This window comes from Agelaius tricolor, unplaced genomic scaffold (assembly GCF_023055355.1).
Source record: "Agelaius tricolor isolate 1412-34295 unplaced genomic scaffold, bAgeTri1.0.p SCAF_30, whole genome shotgun sequence".
Lineage (NCBI taxonomy): Eukaryota > Metazoa > Chordata > Aves > Passeriformes > Icteridae > Agelaius > Agelaius tricolor.
Window position 1 is genome coordinate 1,149,486 of NW_027269290.1, and position 14,608 is coordinate 1,164,093.

General features: G+C 45.4%; 1 protein-coding gene across 8 annotated transcripts; it reads right to left on the reverse strand.

Moving 5' to 3' along the window:
* Positions 1–9,596: 9,596 nt before the first annotated feature.
* UBE2T (ubiquitin conjugating enzyme E2 T) lies at positions 9,597–14,605 on the reverse strand. Of its 8 annotated transcripts, none has more exons than XM_071450213.1 (7): positions 14,486–14,605; positions 13,398–13,543; positions 12,793–12,862; positions 11,978–12,083; positions 11,261–11,359; positions 10,806–10,886; positions 9,597–9,890 (listed from the first exon to the last, which is right to left on the reverse strand). In XM_071450213.1, exons 2-7 carry the CDS (start codon positions 13,501–13,503, stop codon positions 9,765–9,767), a joined length of 588 nt encoding a protein of 195 aa, XP_071306314.1. In that variant the 5' UTR covers positions 13,504–13,543; positions 14,486–14,605; the 3' UTR covers positions 9,597–9,764. The 8 variants fall into 8 exon arrangements, 7 of the variants coding, with proteins under 7 accessions (XP_071306314.1, XP_071306312.1, XP_071306313.1 ...); XM_071450211.1 differs by having other exon boundaries at positions 14,421–14,497; XM_071450212.1 differs by having other exon boundaries at positions 14,414–14,497.
* Positions 14,606–14,608: the final 3 nt, after the last annotated feature.

Consider the following 14,608-nt stretch of genomic DNA (forward strand, 5'->3'; position numbering starts at 1 on the left):
GTAATTATGATTTAACACCTTATGATTGTCATTATGTCTCATCCATCATTCTAATGGACTTGCAATATGTTTTGTGAGATTTAAAGTGGAGAAGGCTTCTTAATAGGATGATAAAAAATTATGCAGGAGGTGCAAATGCTGCTTTTACAATTGCCCATCTGGCTGGAGGTTGGCCTCACAACAGAGCAGAGGATCTAGCAGTTGAATTACCTAGGGTTGTGCTTGCTGACACTAAAGATGCTGCTGGTAAGGCTATCCTGCAAGTTCAGCTGGCAGGGAGCCCTGAAGGGGTCTACACACAAAGAAGGCAAGGAATGTCTGAGCCATTAACCACCTTCATAGATCACTTAACACAGGCCATTGAAAGGCAGTCTGATGACAATTTAGTCCTTCCATGTATGCTTGTATGCTTTGTAATCTTGCCTTTGCAAATGCTAATGAAGAATGTAAAAGATCACTTGTACCTTGGCTGATATACAGCCAGACCTGCCTCAGATGGTTGAAGTTTGTAGTAAAATAGGCAGTCCACAGCATATAGCTACAATTCAAGCAGACACTTTAGGAAAGAGACTTGAAGAAGCCTTTGCACCACAGGCAGAAGTGATAGACCTGACACGAGCAGACAGGAGAGGTTTGGCCAGTGCCCCTAATCCGGATGTGGGAGCCACAGCTCCAGTAGCCTCACACAGGACCTGTACCAGAGTCCATCGGAACAAGGGGACACTGGACAGTTGGGCAGGTAGCTGGAGAGGCAGGAGTCTCTGGCGCTAGGTAATAGGGAGGTGGGGAAGCCCTGGACAGCAGGACAATTGGGATGAAGGCAGGGAGACCTGAGGAGGCAGGACACAAAGGACAAAGGTGGGGAAACCCTGGGAGGCAGGACACTCAGGAGGGAGGCAGGGAAACCCCAGGAGGCCAGAGGCAGAAGAGAGGGAGCAGGGAAACCCCCCCAGTGGTGGGGAGGCACGGAAGGCAAGGTGATGGCCACTACAGCAGGAACATGTGGGATGTGCGGAGGGCACAGACGCAGTGGAACTTATAAAAACCCTCACTGCTCTTAACACCTCAACAGAATACTTTTAAGGCAGTAATGCAAGCAGAGACTGTTAAAAAAGTATGTTACTGATGTGGAAAGCCTGGACACGTAATAAAAAGCTGCTTAGAGCCCACAGAAAGCACAAAACCACTTACTTTTTGCCCTAAGTGCAGGAAAGGAAGATACTATGTAAGTCAATGCCACTCAAAGTTTGATGATTCTGGGAAGCCTTCGTTGGGAAAGTTCTGGAAGTTTCGTTGGGAAACTCAAAAGTGAACGCGCAGTAGCACTGCGTGACGACACCAGTAGTGGCGGCCCAACAACGCGAAAACTTCATAAGGGCGAATCAAACTGGAAACTTCGGCCAGATACCATTTACAAAATTATCAGTAATTTTGCAAGCAGCCCCAAGTTGTTGCCCCCAGAGGCACAACGTGAACTGGCAACTTCCAAATTAATACTTTTTATGAATGAGATTCATGTTGCAGTTCCCACAGGAGTTACTGGAAAATTGCAGAAAAGACAAGATTTTTTAATTATGGGGAAAGATAGAAACTGCTTTCTAGGACTTGTTGTTTATCCAACCGTTGTTTCAGCTAACTGTAATGAAGAACTTACAGTCTTAACTCAAGCATATCAACCACCATCAGTAATTCTAGAAAAGACTCCAATGGTAACAGCTATTCTAACCTGGCTGAGTGAGTTTGGTTAACAAAATGCCAGTCACCACCTGAAAGCTCTGACATGGAGACTGATGTCTTTTGGATAAAGTGCATAGGCCATGATCAACCACAGATGACCTGCTACTGATGCATAATAACCAGACAATTACAATTACAGGCTTGCAAGACACTGGCACAGATGCTCCAATTATATCTCACATGTTTTGGCTGAGAGATTGAAGTTAATAACAGTCTCTCACAGTGATTGGGGGAGCCAAAATACGATTACAGAATGAACACATGATTACTGTTACAGGGCCTGAAAGGAAAACAGCAGCCATGTGTCCTTTTGTCATACAAAAACCCATCATGGTGTGGCGAAGAGACCTGCTGTCCCAGTGGGGAACAAAAATAGAAATGAGTTTTTGATGGGGCCACGACAGCACTCACCACTCTAAAGCTGTTGTGGGAAACCAACAATCCTGTTTGGGTGGACCTGTGGCCCCTAGAAGATAAGAAACTTAGTGCTCTTAAAAAATTGGTAGATGAACAACTGCAAAAAGGCCACATCAAACAAAAAAACAGCCCCTGGAATTCACCAGTATTTGTCATACACAAGAAAAACTCTGACTCTTGGAAATTGCTTCATGATCTTAGAAGAATTAATGAAATTATAGAAGACATGGGACCTCTACAACCGGGACTTCCTTCTCTTTAAACAATCTCAAGAGATTGCCCTCTTGTTATCATCAGTCTAAAAGATCATTTTTTCAATATTCCACTTCATCCAGAAGATGCCCCTCTTTTTGCCTTTTCAGTTCCAAGCATCAATAGACAAGAGCCTTTGCAAAGATATCACTGGGTAGTTCTCCCTCAAGGGATGAAGAAATCACCCACTATTTGCCAATGGTTTGTAGCACGAGCCTTGTCTCCAGCTTGACAGAAGCATCCTCAAGCCATGATTTTACATTATATGGATGATTTTCTTATTGCAGCACCAACACAAAAGGAGATGGAAGAAGCTCATGACTGCATAATCACAGAAGGTCAAAATGCTGGACTAGAAAATCTTACGTTAAAGATAAAAGAATCCTCACCATCAAAGTATTTAGGATGGAAAATAGCAGGACAGTAAATTATGCCACAAAAAATACAACTTCAGACCAGTGTTAATACTTTGCAAGATTTACAGCAACTTTTAAGAGAAATCAATTGGATTAGACCTGTCTTAGGGATTACTAATGATGAACTTGTACCACTTCTTGATTTGTTGAGAGGAAACTGTAACATTAAATCTCCTAGAATTTTTACACCTGAAGCTCAAAAAGCCCTTTGAAAAGTTACTGAAGCTCTTCAACAAAGACAAGCACACTATTGTGTAATACCACAACCCTTTTTTCTTGCAGTATTAGGAGAAAAAATGCAGTTTTATGGTCTCATATTTCAATGGGACACTTCTGAAAAAAGATCTTTTGCTGATAATAGAGTGGATTTTTTTTACCTTACAAGTCCCTAAAAATTTTTTACAACATTAGAAATGATGGCTCAGATCATAATCAGAGCCGGTGCATGATTGCTAACTACAGCAGACAAGATTTTTTTGTGATTTACCTTCTTTGAAAAAGAAATATTTTGATTGGGCTTTACAACATTCAGAAGACTTACAAATTGCATTGCTAAATTATTCAGGTGTTTGTTTAATTTGATTACAGATTCTGTTTATGTTGCTACTGTGGTCAGAAGAATAGAAGGATCAGTTTTAAAAATTGTTAATAATGATAACCTGTATCGTTATCTCACATGGCTTTACTAAATTTTACAACAGAGAACTAACAAATATTTTGTTTCCCGTATTGGGGCACATTCTTTGCTTCCAGGATTTTTAGCAGAAAGAAACGCAAGAGCAGACAAATTAACAACAGTTGTTGCAAATACCTTACCCAATATTTTTGAACAAGCAAAATTGAGTCATGCCTTTTTTCATCAAAATCCACAAGCACTTATGTGAATGTTTTGTATTTCTAAAGATCAAGCAAAAGCTATTATAAATGCTTGCCCTGATCGTAAACTTGTGCAGCTTCTCATGTCCACAAGAACTGTCAACCCACAAAGGTTGCAAAGCTTGCAATTATGACAGACAGATATCATCAAATATCCATCTTTTGGGAAATATAAAAACATTCATGTCAGTGGACACTTTTTCAGGTGCAGTTTTTGCTTCCTTACATACAGGAGAAACTGCCAATTATGTTTGTCAACATTTTTTGCAAGCATTTGCTTCCTTAGGTGTACCTCAAGAAATAAAACCAGACAATGGTCCTGCACATACAGCTCAAAAATTGGCCACATTCTTGATGGATTGGGATGTTTGCCATACTTTTGGTATTCCTTACTCTCCCACGGCTCAAGTGAAAGAGCACATCACACTTTGGAACGTATCTTGGATAAACAAAAAGGGGGAGTAACACAGGCAACACCACAGATGCGATTGAATAAACTTTATGTCTTTAATTTTTAAACAGCTCTTGCAGAACCTGACCCACTGCTTTTTCATCATTTTTCTAATAGCCCACAGGGAAAGTTGAAAGAAAATCCTTTCGTTTTAATTAGAAACAGGACAAATTGAGGGTCCATTTCCTTTAATAACCTGGGGCAAAGGGTATGCTTGTGTTTTGACAGGTAGAGGACCTAAGTGGATTCCAGCAAAGAACGTAAAGCCATATCATGTGCAAAAACACGCTGACAACCCCACAAGCAGAGAAATAAGCAGGCAGACATGAGTGGAACAGAGACTACATCTAGCAATGCATACATGAGCAACAAGGAACCAGGGAATCCTGTCTCATCTATACTGACCAAAGGCCAGAAGAAAAAGAGGGGGAGACCAAAGAAACAGCTACAGGAAGATAGTGGGAACATAGCCATTATCCCACAGGGTGACGTAAAAACACAGCTAGTAAGAAAACCACGAGGAAGGCCAATAGGAAGCAAGAAAGTGACTGTTTTAACTGGGGGAATGTGGAGCTAAATCAAATGATATGCTTATGTCTTTTTATTTTGTTTGCTTTTAATAGCGCAACTTTTACCATTAGGCAACCCAAAACAAATGTTTGGGTGACTTTAGCTAATGCATCAGGCTTAGACACCATATGCTTAGCCACTACAACCCCAGAAAATCCATTTTCAACTTGCTTAGTAAGGCTGCCCGTGGACATAGGGCCAATAAAAGAGAAAATTATTTGTGTTTTAAGAGGTAAAAGTGCTGGCAGCACATGGGATTGGGATCACAACTCTGTAGACGCTTGGAATTATTGGGCAGGAGAACTTTCTCAAACATCCTTAGAGCGTCAGGAGATTGATCTCCTTGGCTCAGTAAAAATGGATTTTTCTATTAAGTTCAGCTACACAGGGAAAGAGTCATGGCTGATTAAAGATTTTTCTCCCTGTCACCAAGTGTATAACCCAATTTCTTGGGGAAATTATACTTGTCCAGTACAAAGGTCTATTGACACACCTTACAGTTGCCCCAAGGGATGTTTCTTATCTGTCGAGATAGAGCCTGGCCTGCCATTCCATCACACATCATAGGTGACCCGTGTAGCTTGGGGAGACTTACTTTGCTAACACCAAGTATGAAAATGATCACTGACAATAGATGCAGAGGTAAGAAGTTTGTTCATCAATATGAATCAGATTGTAAAGATTATTTTAAACCCTTGGAGTTTAGGAAAAAGGTTTTCAGCATCTGTACTTTTACCTCAACCTGCCTCTGCAGTAGTGTTAAAGCAACTAGATCTAATAGGCTGTTGGCTAAGTAAACAAACCTGTAGGAATGTGCCCCCTGTTGACGGAGTGACCAAATTATTCTTTGTCTGCTTAAAAAGGCAAAAAAGCCCAGAAGTTTCTCTCCTCAATTTGTTAAAAAGACACCTCTTAGGACCTTTGGGACTTCACCTCAAACCTGGGGCTGCCCAGTTGGACAGAGGCCAAAAGGTCCTGCCTCAGTAATTCACTAGAAAAAGAAGTGAACAAAGGAAATAATCACTATTGTAGAGTGTTTTAGCAGGAGCAAGAACCTCTTGTGAAGCGGTCCAGCTGGAGAAAGATTGTCCTTCTCGGACATCCTGGCTGGCTATCCAGCACCACTAGCAGTAGGGGGGCACTATCCCAATCTCCGTGGTTCGGGACAGCACCTAAGGCAAAGGCTCTGTGCTATGACAGCAGCGCGACCTTGTGGTAGGACGTGGCTTGGCTTATGGCTGCAGTCAGCAGAAATAAGAAGAGAGCGCTCTCCAGCTGTGGTGAATCCAGATTTATTGAGTCCCACGGGAAACCGACAACCCAAGAGAGAGAGGAAGGGGTTGCAACAGCTTATAAGGAGGGAGGGACACAGGGGAGGAGTCAGTCCTTGGACGAATAAGGTTTCAGAGGGGAGTGGGATACAAAAGATTGACTTAGGGAAAACCCCAATGGGGATAACTTGGGGGTCGGGGCCCGGCCCCTGAGCCAATCACTCGACCCTCTAGCTGGAAGTTTCTAGAGAGTTCTAGAGAGAAGGGTGGGAGCGCCAAGTGACGGACAGGGCACTGGGGAGGGATTTGAGAAAGGGTACATTAATCTCCAAGGCAACTGGGGAGGAGTTGGGATAACTGGCAGCATAAAGGAGGGAAGGGAGAACCAGGGCAGAACCATTGCATGATAGGGGGAACAGAACAGTCCAACTTACACAGACACAACACAACACTCTTGCCCCTGGCTCAGTTTTTCTCTGAAAGAGCTTTGTTATTTTGCTTTTTATTAAAACTTTTCTGTTTCCAACACTACCTCAGAAGCCACCCTGCTAATTTTATGCCATTTGAGGTAGCTGAGCTATCTCAGGTGTGATAGGTTCTCTGAGAGCTCATAAGACCTGGCTCAAGGAGAAACCTATCACAAACCAATGCTACTTCTCTCGTATTAAATGATTTGTTAGCAGTTGTCAAATGTGTAAGATACGCAACTCTGCAAAACAGGGCAATTGATTTTCTCTTATTGGCACATAGTCACGGATGCAGAGATTTTGATGGAATGTCTTATATGAATCTGTCTGATCATTCAGAATCCATCCATAAAAGCATACAGCAATTGAAAGAAGGCGTATCCAAAATTAGGGTTGATGATAAAACTTGGTTAGATGATCTGTTCAAGAGATGGAGTTTCGCACCTTGCCTGAAACAACTTCTAAAAATAGGCATGTATATATTAATTGACATAGTAGTTGTGCTAATAATGGTGCCTTGCTTGCTTCAATGTGTGTGGCAGATGTTCGATAAAGCTGTTAAGGGAGTATTTGTGGTTTGACAGAAAGGGGGAGATGTAGGGAATACAAGCACAGAGAGCTCCCAAAGCCTCGAACATACAAGCTTGGAGACAGATGGATAGGGTGTTTAACCTAAGACTTTGGAGAAGGTTTGAAGATTTAGAATACAAAAGTGAAACAGACACAGAGTAAGAATAAAGATTTGTAGTTTAATCAGAAAAATGTTTTATGCTTGTTACAGAGTTAGTAAAAAGTAGAAGATAGAGCAATAAGTTTCTGTAGAGTTATTTGATTGGATAAAAAGAGACGTATTGTAGCAAAATCATATAAAACAGCAAGGAATGATTGTTTTATGAAGATGCTAGTGAGCTTTGTGGAAATAGCTGACTGGATAAGAAATTTATAAAAGATATTGTAATAGAGTTAAAACAGCTTCTGGTGTGATGGTGTGAACAGAAAACTGTTCAAAACCAAACTGGAACAACAAAAGTATGTGTCAAAAGAACTGTAAACCTTAACAGAACTTCTTCCCACCATACTTAATAACTCCTTATTTCCATGAGCCAATTACTACACCTTATTCATAACATCACTGAGCTTCATTGCTTCCCAGGCATTGGGAACCTCACTGAGTTCTCTCTCTGCTCCAGAGATGGGCCTGACTCACTTTTCTGGGAGCAAGGACAGGACATGGGTTAAATTCCCAGCAGAGAACCTGCAGAGCAAGAGGCCAAGCACCTGACTTGCTCCTACTGCAATCTGCTGCCAGCCCTCTTCTTTGGGTCTGTGGAAGCACCAAGAATTGTCCTCCTTGGCCTAATCCTCTTGCGCTCTTCACCCTGCACATCACATCGCTGACATCCTGCTCTTCCACATCCATCCTCCCAGATCCCTGGGAATCCTTTGGGCTCTTCCTCACCTGCTGTGAGCTGGTTCTTGTCACTGCCTACCTCTTGGAGTCACAACAGAGCAAAGACACTATCCAGGTTATCCTAAATGGTCCAACTGGAACCTAACAGACTGCTCTGGAGAGCCAGAGTTGTAAGACTTGAGTTTAATGACTTAGCCCTTAAGATTACATGGAAAACTAAGCCATTCCTGGGAAAGGATTCCCACCAGCTGTTTCTGACCTGTCTGCTGCTCAGCTCCTGCTCTCAGTTGGTCATGAAAATAGAAACTGAACTACTTGGCACTATTCCCACATCTCTGAAAGTTGGAAACTGGAAGCTGAAGCAGTGGTTCCAGTTTTCCTTTTGTCATGGTTTGACACTAGCCAAATGCCAGGCCTGAAAGTCATTTGCTTACCCTCTCCTGCTACTGTTGAGCAGAGGAGAGGGAAAAAATGAAGGGCTCATGAATTGAGATAAGGACTGGGAGGAAAAAACCACTAAGGGCAAAACAGGTTTAAATTTAAAGGTATAAAGTATATTTATTATTAACAGAGTCAGAAGAGGAGAATGAGAATTAAAAGAAGCCTTTAAACCACATTTTTCCTCCCTCAGCCCCTCCCTCTTTCCCACTGACAGTGTGAGGAGACAAGGTGTGGAGGTTTTGGTCAGTTTTTCACTTGAGATCTTCTGTTTGCCCAGGGAACAGAGTTTTTTCTCTGCTATGCTGTGTGGTCCCTTCCACAGGCAAACAGTCTTCCCAAAACTGCTGTGGTGTGGCTCACTTACCCATGGGCATGTAGTCTTATAATGATAGGCTGCTCTAGTTTGGAATCAAGGACCCTCTCTCTCTATTCGGGTCTCCCACTGGATTACAGCTTTCTCTGGCATCCACCTGCTCCAGCGTGAGCCCTTTTCTCATGGACTGTAAGTGAATTTCTGCATCCCCTGTGGACTTCACGCATTACAGGGGGACAGTTAGTTTCACCATGGTCCTCACCATGGCTTGCACAGGAACCTTGGCTCCGACACTTGCAGCACCTCCTCCCCCACTGACCTTGGTGCTGCCATGTTGTTTTCTCTCACATGTTCTCACTTCCTCCTCTTCTCTGACTAGAAAAACCTGCTACTTGTAGGTACTCTTGCCAAGAAGTCCCTCTAATTCTTGCAAGATCCTGCAGTGCAGAGAAGCTGATCTCCTAGGTTCCCTGATCTAGGTTCCACATCAGGGAATTGCTTGCCCTGTTTCCCTTAGTGGCTAGTTGGCCTGGCTGTCATTGCGTGGGCAGTGGCCGCCACAGCGCTGGCACCATTTAACACCTCTCCTCATGCAGGGCATCGGGAAGGGGAAGACACTGCCCCTGCACTTCTGTCTGCACTGGTTGGCTAGGGGTGCCCAGGCTCACCACAGGCCACACCAGCAAGGCAGTGCCTCCCCACCACTGGAGAAAAACTGCCCCTGTGTGCTGTTTTGACTTTCTTCTTAAATGTCATCACAGAGGCATTAGCAACCTCTCTAACTGGGCCCTGCATGTCCATCTTCAGAGCCATCAGAGGCTGGCTCTTTCAGAAATGGTGGAAGCTTCTTGCAGCTTCTCACAGAAGCTACTCCTGTGGCCCTCTCCCACTACCAGAAACCATGCTGCACCACATCAACTCACCTTTTCTTTTGAATATTCCAAAACCTCCACTCAACAAAATGGAAAAGTAGATATAAATAAAAGCTTTATATTTTATTAATATAATGGAACTTTTCACAAAAAAATAACACCCAAGGAAACAGAAACCCAAAGCTGGTGCAGCCTCTAAAAGGCAGACTCTTTCCTTCTATATGTGTGAGGGGAAGGGGACAGTGACAGCCCAAAGAGAACAAAAACCCCTCAGGAATCTGGGCGGGATTTCTTCTCCTTCCTACTGATGTCAACCCCTTTTCTTTTCTGCATGGTCGATTCACTGCTGGTGCTTGTTTCACTTTGGCTGATTTTCTCTTCCAAAGGCTTGGAAGCCTGTGATAGCCCAAGAAATAAAAGAGTTGTGAATAATTTAATTTTACAGCCATTGGAATGCCCTGTGCTCCACCAAGGTCAGAGCCGATTGTACTCTGGCTCTTACGCAGTGAGCCTTTGTTATTCTGCTCCCACTGCTGGGATTTTTAGGAAGGGGGATGACAGGAGAGCAAGATAATGGCTGAGCAGGGCAGTAGAACACATATAGATGAGCCAGGTTGCTCCAGGGCTCTGTGTGTTGTTGCAGGGATGGCTTCACTCTGTGCCCTCCTGACAGCCACAGTTAACTTGGAAATGCATTCAGAGCTGGAGCAGTGAGCATGGATCCTACAGGGAAGATATCCCCATCCCAGAAAGGGTGTTACCCAAATCAGGTGAAAGGGAGGAAAGGCACCTAGGGAAGGGAGAAGGCCCAAAGGTAACTGATTTTTGGGCAGAGGCTTTGATCTGCTTAAGTGTGATTTTATTTTTATGAGACTCATTGGTGAGGTGACAGTGAGAAAAGGAGACAGGAGGAGAGGAAGGATGATGGGAGGAAGGCTGAACTCCATCAGGGAATAGGGAGACCGGTCAGTGAATGGATGAGCAGGTGGAGAACAGGCACAGGTGGGCATCAGGCACAGGTAGGCAGGGAACAGAGCTGAAGGAGAACAGGGCTACAGCATCCCTAGGAAGGGTTCATCCATCTGTCCCTCCTCCTCCTTGAGCAGCCTGGCAGTTATTAGTGAATGAGCACATTTAATTGGAAGGAGAGACTGTAATGAGCTTAAAAAAATATCATTAAATTAAATACAGATCCAAAACACAGAGCAGAAGGTGAGGAAGGAAAGAACAAAGCAACTGTGAAAGGGAAACAGACAAAAGGACTGTAGACCAAGAGGGAGCCATACCAAGTGAGCAGAACATGAGCCTTACCCTTGGCTGCCCTGCGTATTTCTCGGTCCACTCCCTGGCATTGAGCAGGAACAGCTGCTTGTTGTATTTGTACTCCGAGGACTAAATGGGAAGAGCAAGACAAAGACAGAGATTTGATTGAATACATGTCACTGAGAAGCTGGGACCAAGTCTGGCTTTAGGACTCCTAAACCAGACTAAAACTGCAACAAGCATAAAGTGTAAAATTCATTTAGCTTGCTTGAAGAACTTGTGCTGCCATTTGCACTGAAGATAGTGGCTTGAAGACAAGACCATGACCATCTCTTCTGGCCTCAGCTGCCTCAGGGAAGCCCAGGGATGCCCCAGCTGATCCAGGTCAGGCCATGCTCCAAGTGTGTCAATCCAGAGTGAGTGAAGCAGAAGTTGAGCCTAAGTCCAGCCCCCCACTCCCTCCCCACCCATGTCCATGGCCAGGAGAGAGGGAGCTCACGTACAATATTGGCCATGAGAGGATCGTCAGGGTTGGGCTCTGCCATCAGCAGCTGGATGGAGGTCAGCAGGGTGGAGATGTTCAGGGAAGGCCTCCATGCACCCTGTAAGGAAACAGGACGAGAGCAGCAGCTCGGAGAAAGAAACCAGCACACTGCAGCCCAGAAACACCTCAGAACCTACAGCACTTCAACACAACCTGCTCACAGTTGCCTTGGGACTTCCAGCACCTAACGCCCCATGGAACACACCAGACCCACTCTCAATACAAGGCTCCAAGGAAGCCCAACTGACAACCAGGGCAGTGGTCATGGCTCCAAGGCTGCCAGAGCTCAAGGAACATTTGGATAAAGCTCCCAGGCACACAGTGGGACTTTGGGCTTGTCCTGTGCAAATCCAGCTTGTGGCCCTGATGATCCTTCCAATTCAAGGGATTCCATAATTCTACGGGCTGTACCCTGCACATCTCTGCTGTGTTGGGGCAACTCATTTTCAGACATAATGCCTTTTGACTCCAATCTTTAAAGCCTTGGAAACTTATATGGAACAAAAACCATCATGTTCTGGCTCTAAACAAAGAAGATGCCACTTAAAACTTCATTCCCTGCTCCCTGTAAATAAGTCAGGAGCAAAGAGACATTCAATCAGGCTTTTACAAGAAGCAGATAAGGAGTTCATTATCCTGCCCAGGCTCACTTACCCGCACCCAAGCACTGTTTTACCTTCGGTGGTAACTTAAGAACATCCAGGCAAATCCTTCCAGCAGAGTCAATGTTGGGATGGTAGATGGGGGTCAGGAAGCGAATCTTTGGCGGCTCAAACGGGTACCTGAAGGGATAAGCATTAAGAAACAAAAGTTGTTATATCTATAGGACCAACTGTTTTGTCACCCAAGCAATGCCATAATTTCCTCCTCCCAGCCTACATGACACCCTTCCCCAAAAATCTTCAGAGGCAGTGCTCTGCCTATGCTGCTTCCAGCTGTGTCAGACTAACACTTCCCTGGATAGCCTTCCACAAGGGGAAGAACATAAGAAACGTTGTACTGATGAACAAGCTCTTTCCAGAAAGCTTTGAGACAGTATGATGAGGCAAAAGTCTTATCATTGCACTTTTAGGTTTTTAATCACACATCTTTGATGTTCAATGCAAAATAAGTATCAGCTACTATAAAAATTGCATTCCTTAAAAAGAGGGTCTCAATTCCTTGTTGAGAGGATGAAGACTCATGTCAGTATTTACAGCAAATACTTCTATCAGTTTACTAATACTTAAAGCAGGACTATACCAACTATTTAATCAGAGAATCAGCCTAGTTTACATTAGAAGGGATCTTAAAGCACATTTCACTCTACCCCCGGCCATGGGCAGGAACCTTCCACTAGCCCAAGATGATCCAAGCCCCATCCAAACTGGCCTTGGACACTTCCAGGGATGGGGCAGCCACAGCTGCTCTGGGCAAGCTGTGCCAGGGCCTCCCCACCCTCACAGGGGAGAACTCCTTAATTGAGCTAACTAGAGTCTATTGCCCACCTACCTTTCAGGAACTATGATTTCCAGGTTGAATATTCCTTTCTCATATGGTGTGTCCACACCTCCTAAAATTTCTTTAAGAGCAAGATGAAAATACAAGAATTACATTTAAAATCAGAATTATGGAATGGTTTGGGTTGGAAAGAACCTTCAAGATCATCTTGTCCAGCAGTCCCCACGTACCTCCCACAGTTACAGAGCTGTTCAGGTGACAGAATCACAGAATGTTAAGGGTTGGGAGGGACCTTAAAGACCACCCAGTTCCAGGAACCCCTTCCATTATTCCAGGTTGCTCCAAGCTTCATCTAACCTGGATACTCCCAGGGATGGGACAGCCATAGCTTCTCTGGGCAACCTGTGCCAGGGCCTCACTTCCCTCACTAGGGAGAATCCAGGAATAAAAAATGTCATCAAATGTCTTCTTATGTAAGACCAGTTCCACCCCCCAGCAATCAAAACTAAGGGTAGACCAGCCAAAGCACAGGCCAAGCTATGTTTAAAGGAAACTACAATCTCACATTTCAACACAGCCTTTAAAGCCCAAAGCATCACAGACCTAACAGCAAACTGCAGCCCAGCCCCGCCTTTGGGAACCCCCAGGGTACGTACGTGCCCGTAGGTCATCCAGCTGCCCGTTCTGCCAGCAAGTGATGCCCGGAGGTGGCTCCGTAGCCAGGAGCGAGAGCTCCCTTGCCAGCCGTGAAGCTCTCTGCATGGTGCTGGAGCTCTGAGACCAAATTCTGTTTCTGACAAACCTGGAGTTTTAAAAACAGCACTTTAAATTGAGATTTTTTTTGGTTAAGGACCTGGGTTTTGAGCTGTTAGCCTGATGTGATATCAGCGTCACAGAGAGGCTGAGCCAGTTCCTGGAGCTGCTCTTGCACCCAGCTGGGGCAGGGGCATGAGACCCCTTATAGTCCATCCCATCCCCTCAGTCCCCAGCTGAGTCTAATAAACCCTGGGGTTTAACAAACCCTAATAAACTGGGAGGCCATAACCAGGCTCCAAACCCCTTACGGGACTGTAACATCTGCCCTGGCACCACATGGTTAAGGTACCCACTGCCCTGCTGGGGCCATCCACCAATGCCCCTTCCTACTCAAAGGCTCCATCTCCCCTTCCTGTGCAGGGGGAGACCTGAAAGCTGCTTCAAGGATGGGCCTCCCCCTACCACAGCAATGCTCCTGACACTCCCAAAGGAGTGGTCTGCCCCTCAGTCCCCGCAGACAGGGACATAGGCACACCCTGAGAGGAACCTGGCTCGATTACCCACCACAGCCCTAACCACTCACCCTGAGGATGGGGGACACCCCCCGAGGCCTAACTGCCCCCTCCAGGGATTATCCTTTCCCTCAGGCACCATAAACACCCCACAGACTTGCTCACCCGAGCACGCCTCAATTTCACTACACCTCCAGCCTGACTATCCCACTGAAGGAGCGTTCCATCCGCCTCCATCAGCCTAACTAAACACCCCTCAGCCTAATTACCCCCGCACACGGACAAGAGGTGCGCCCCCCTTCCCAGTCCCCACTCCCCAAGGATGGGAACGGCCACCCACAGCCTCACCCCTCCAAGATCCCCCACACAATCCCTTCGGAACGACCTCCACCCTCTCTGCTTACTAATTACCGCCTCACTCTAACGAATTAAGTTTCCCCCACAACGACCAATCCCCAGGCTCCCGCCGCACAGACCGTGAGGCGGCGCGCGGCGGGGGCCAGACTTCCGCTATCGCCTGGCAATGGGCAGGCTCCTGGCGGGCAGCCCCACCCCCCGGGCCGCCGTTCGGGCCCTGATTGAGCTGTCCTGGCGCTCAG

Coding starts and splice junctions, on each gene's coding strand:
- UBE2T (XM_071450209.1), bottom strand. CDS start 14,151: ATGGTGCCTGAGGGAAAGGATAATCCCTGGAGGGGGCAGTTAGGCCTC. Junction 10,887..11,260: donor ATCCTCTCATGGCCAATATT/GTACGTGAGCTC, acceptor CTTCCCATTTAG/TCCTCGGAGTACAAATACAA. Junction 9,891..10,805: donor AATACGCAGGGCAGCCAAGG/GTAAGGCTCATG, acceptor GGGCTATCACAG/GCTTCCAAGCCTTTGGAAGA.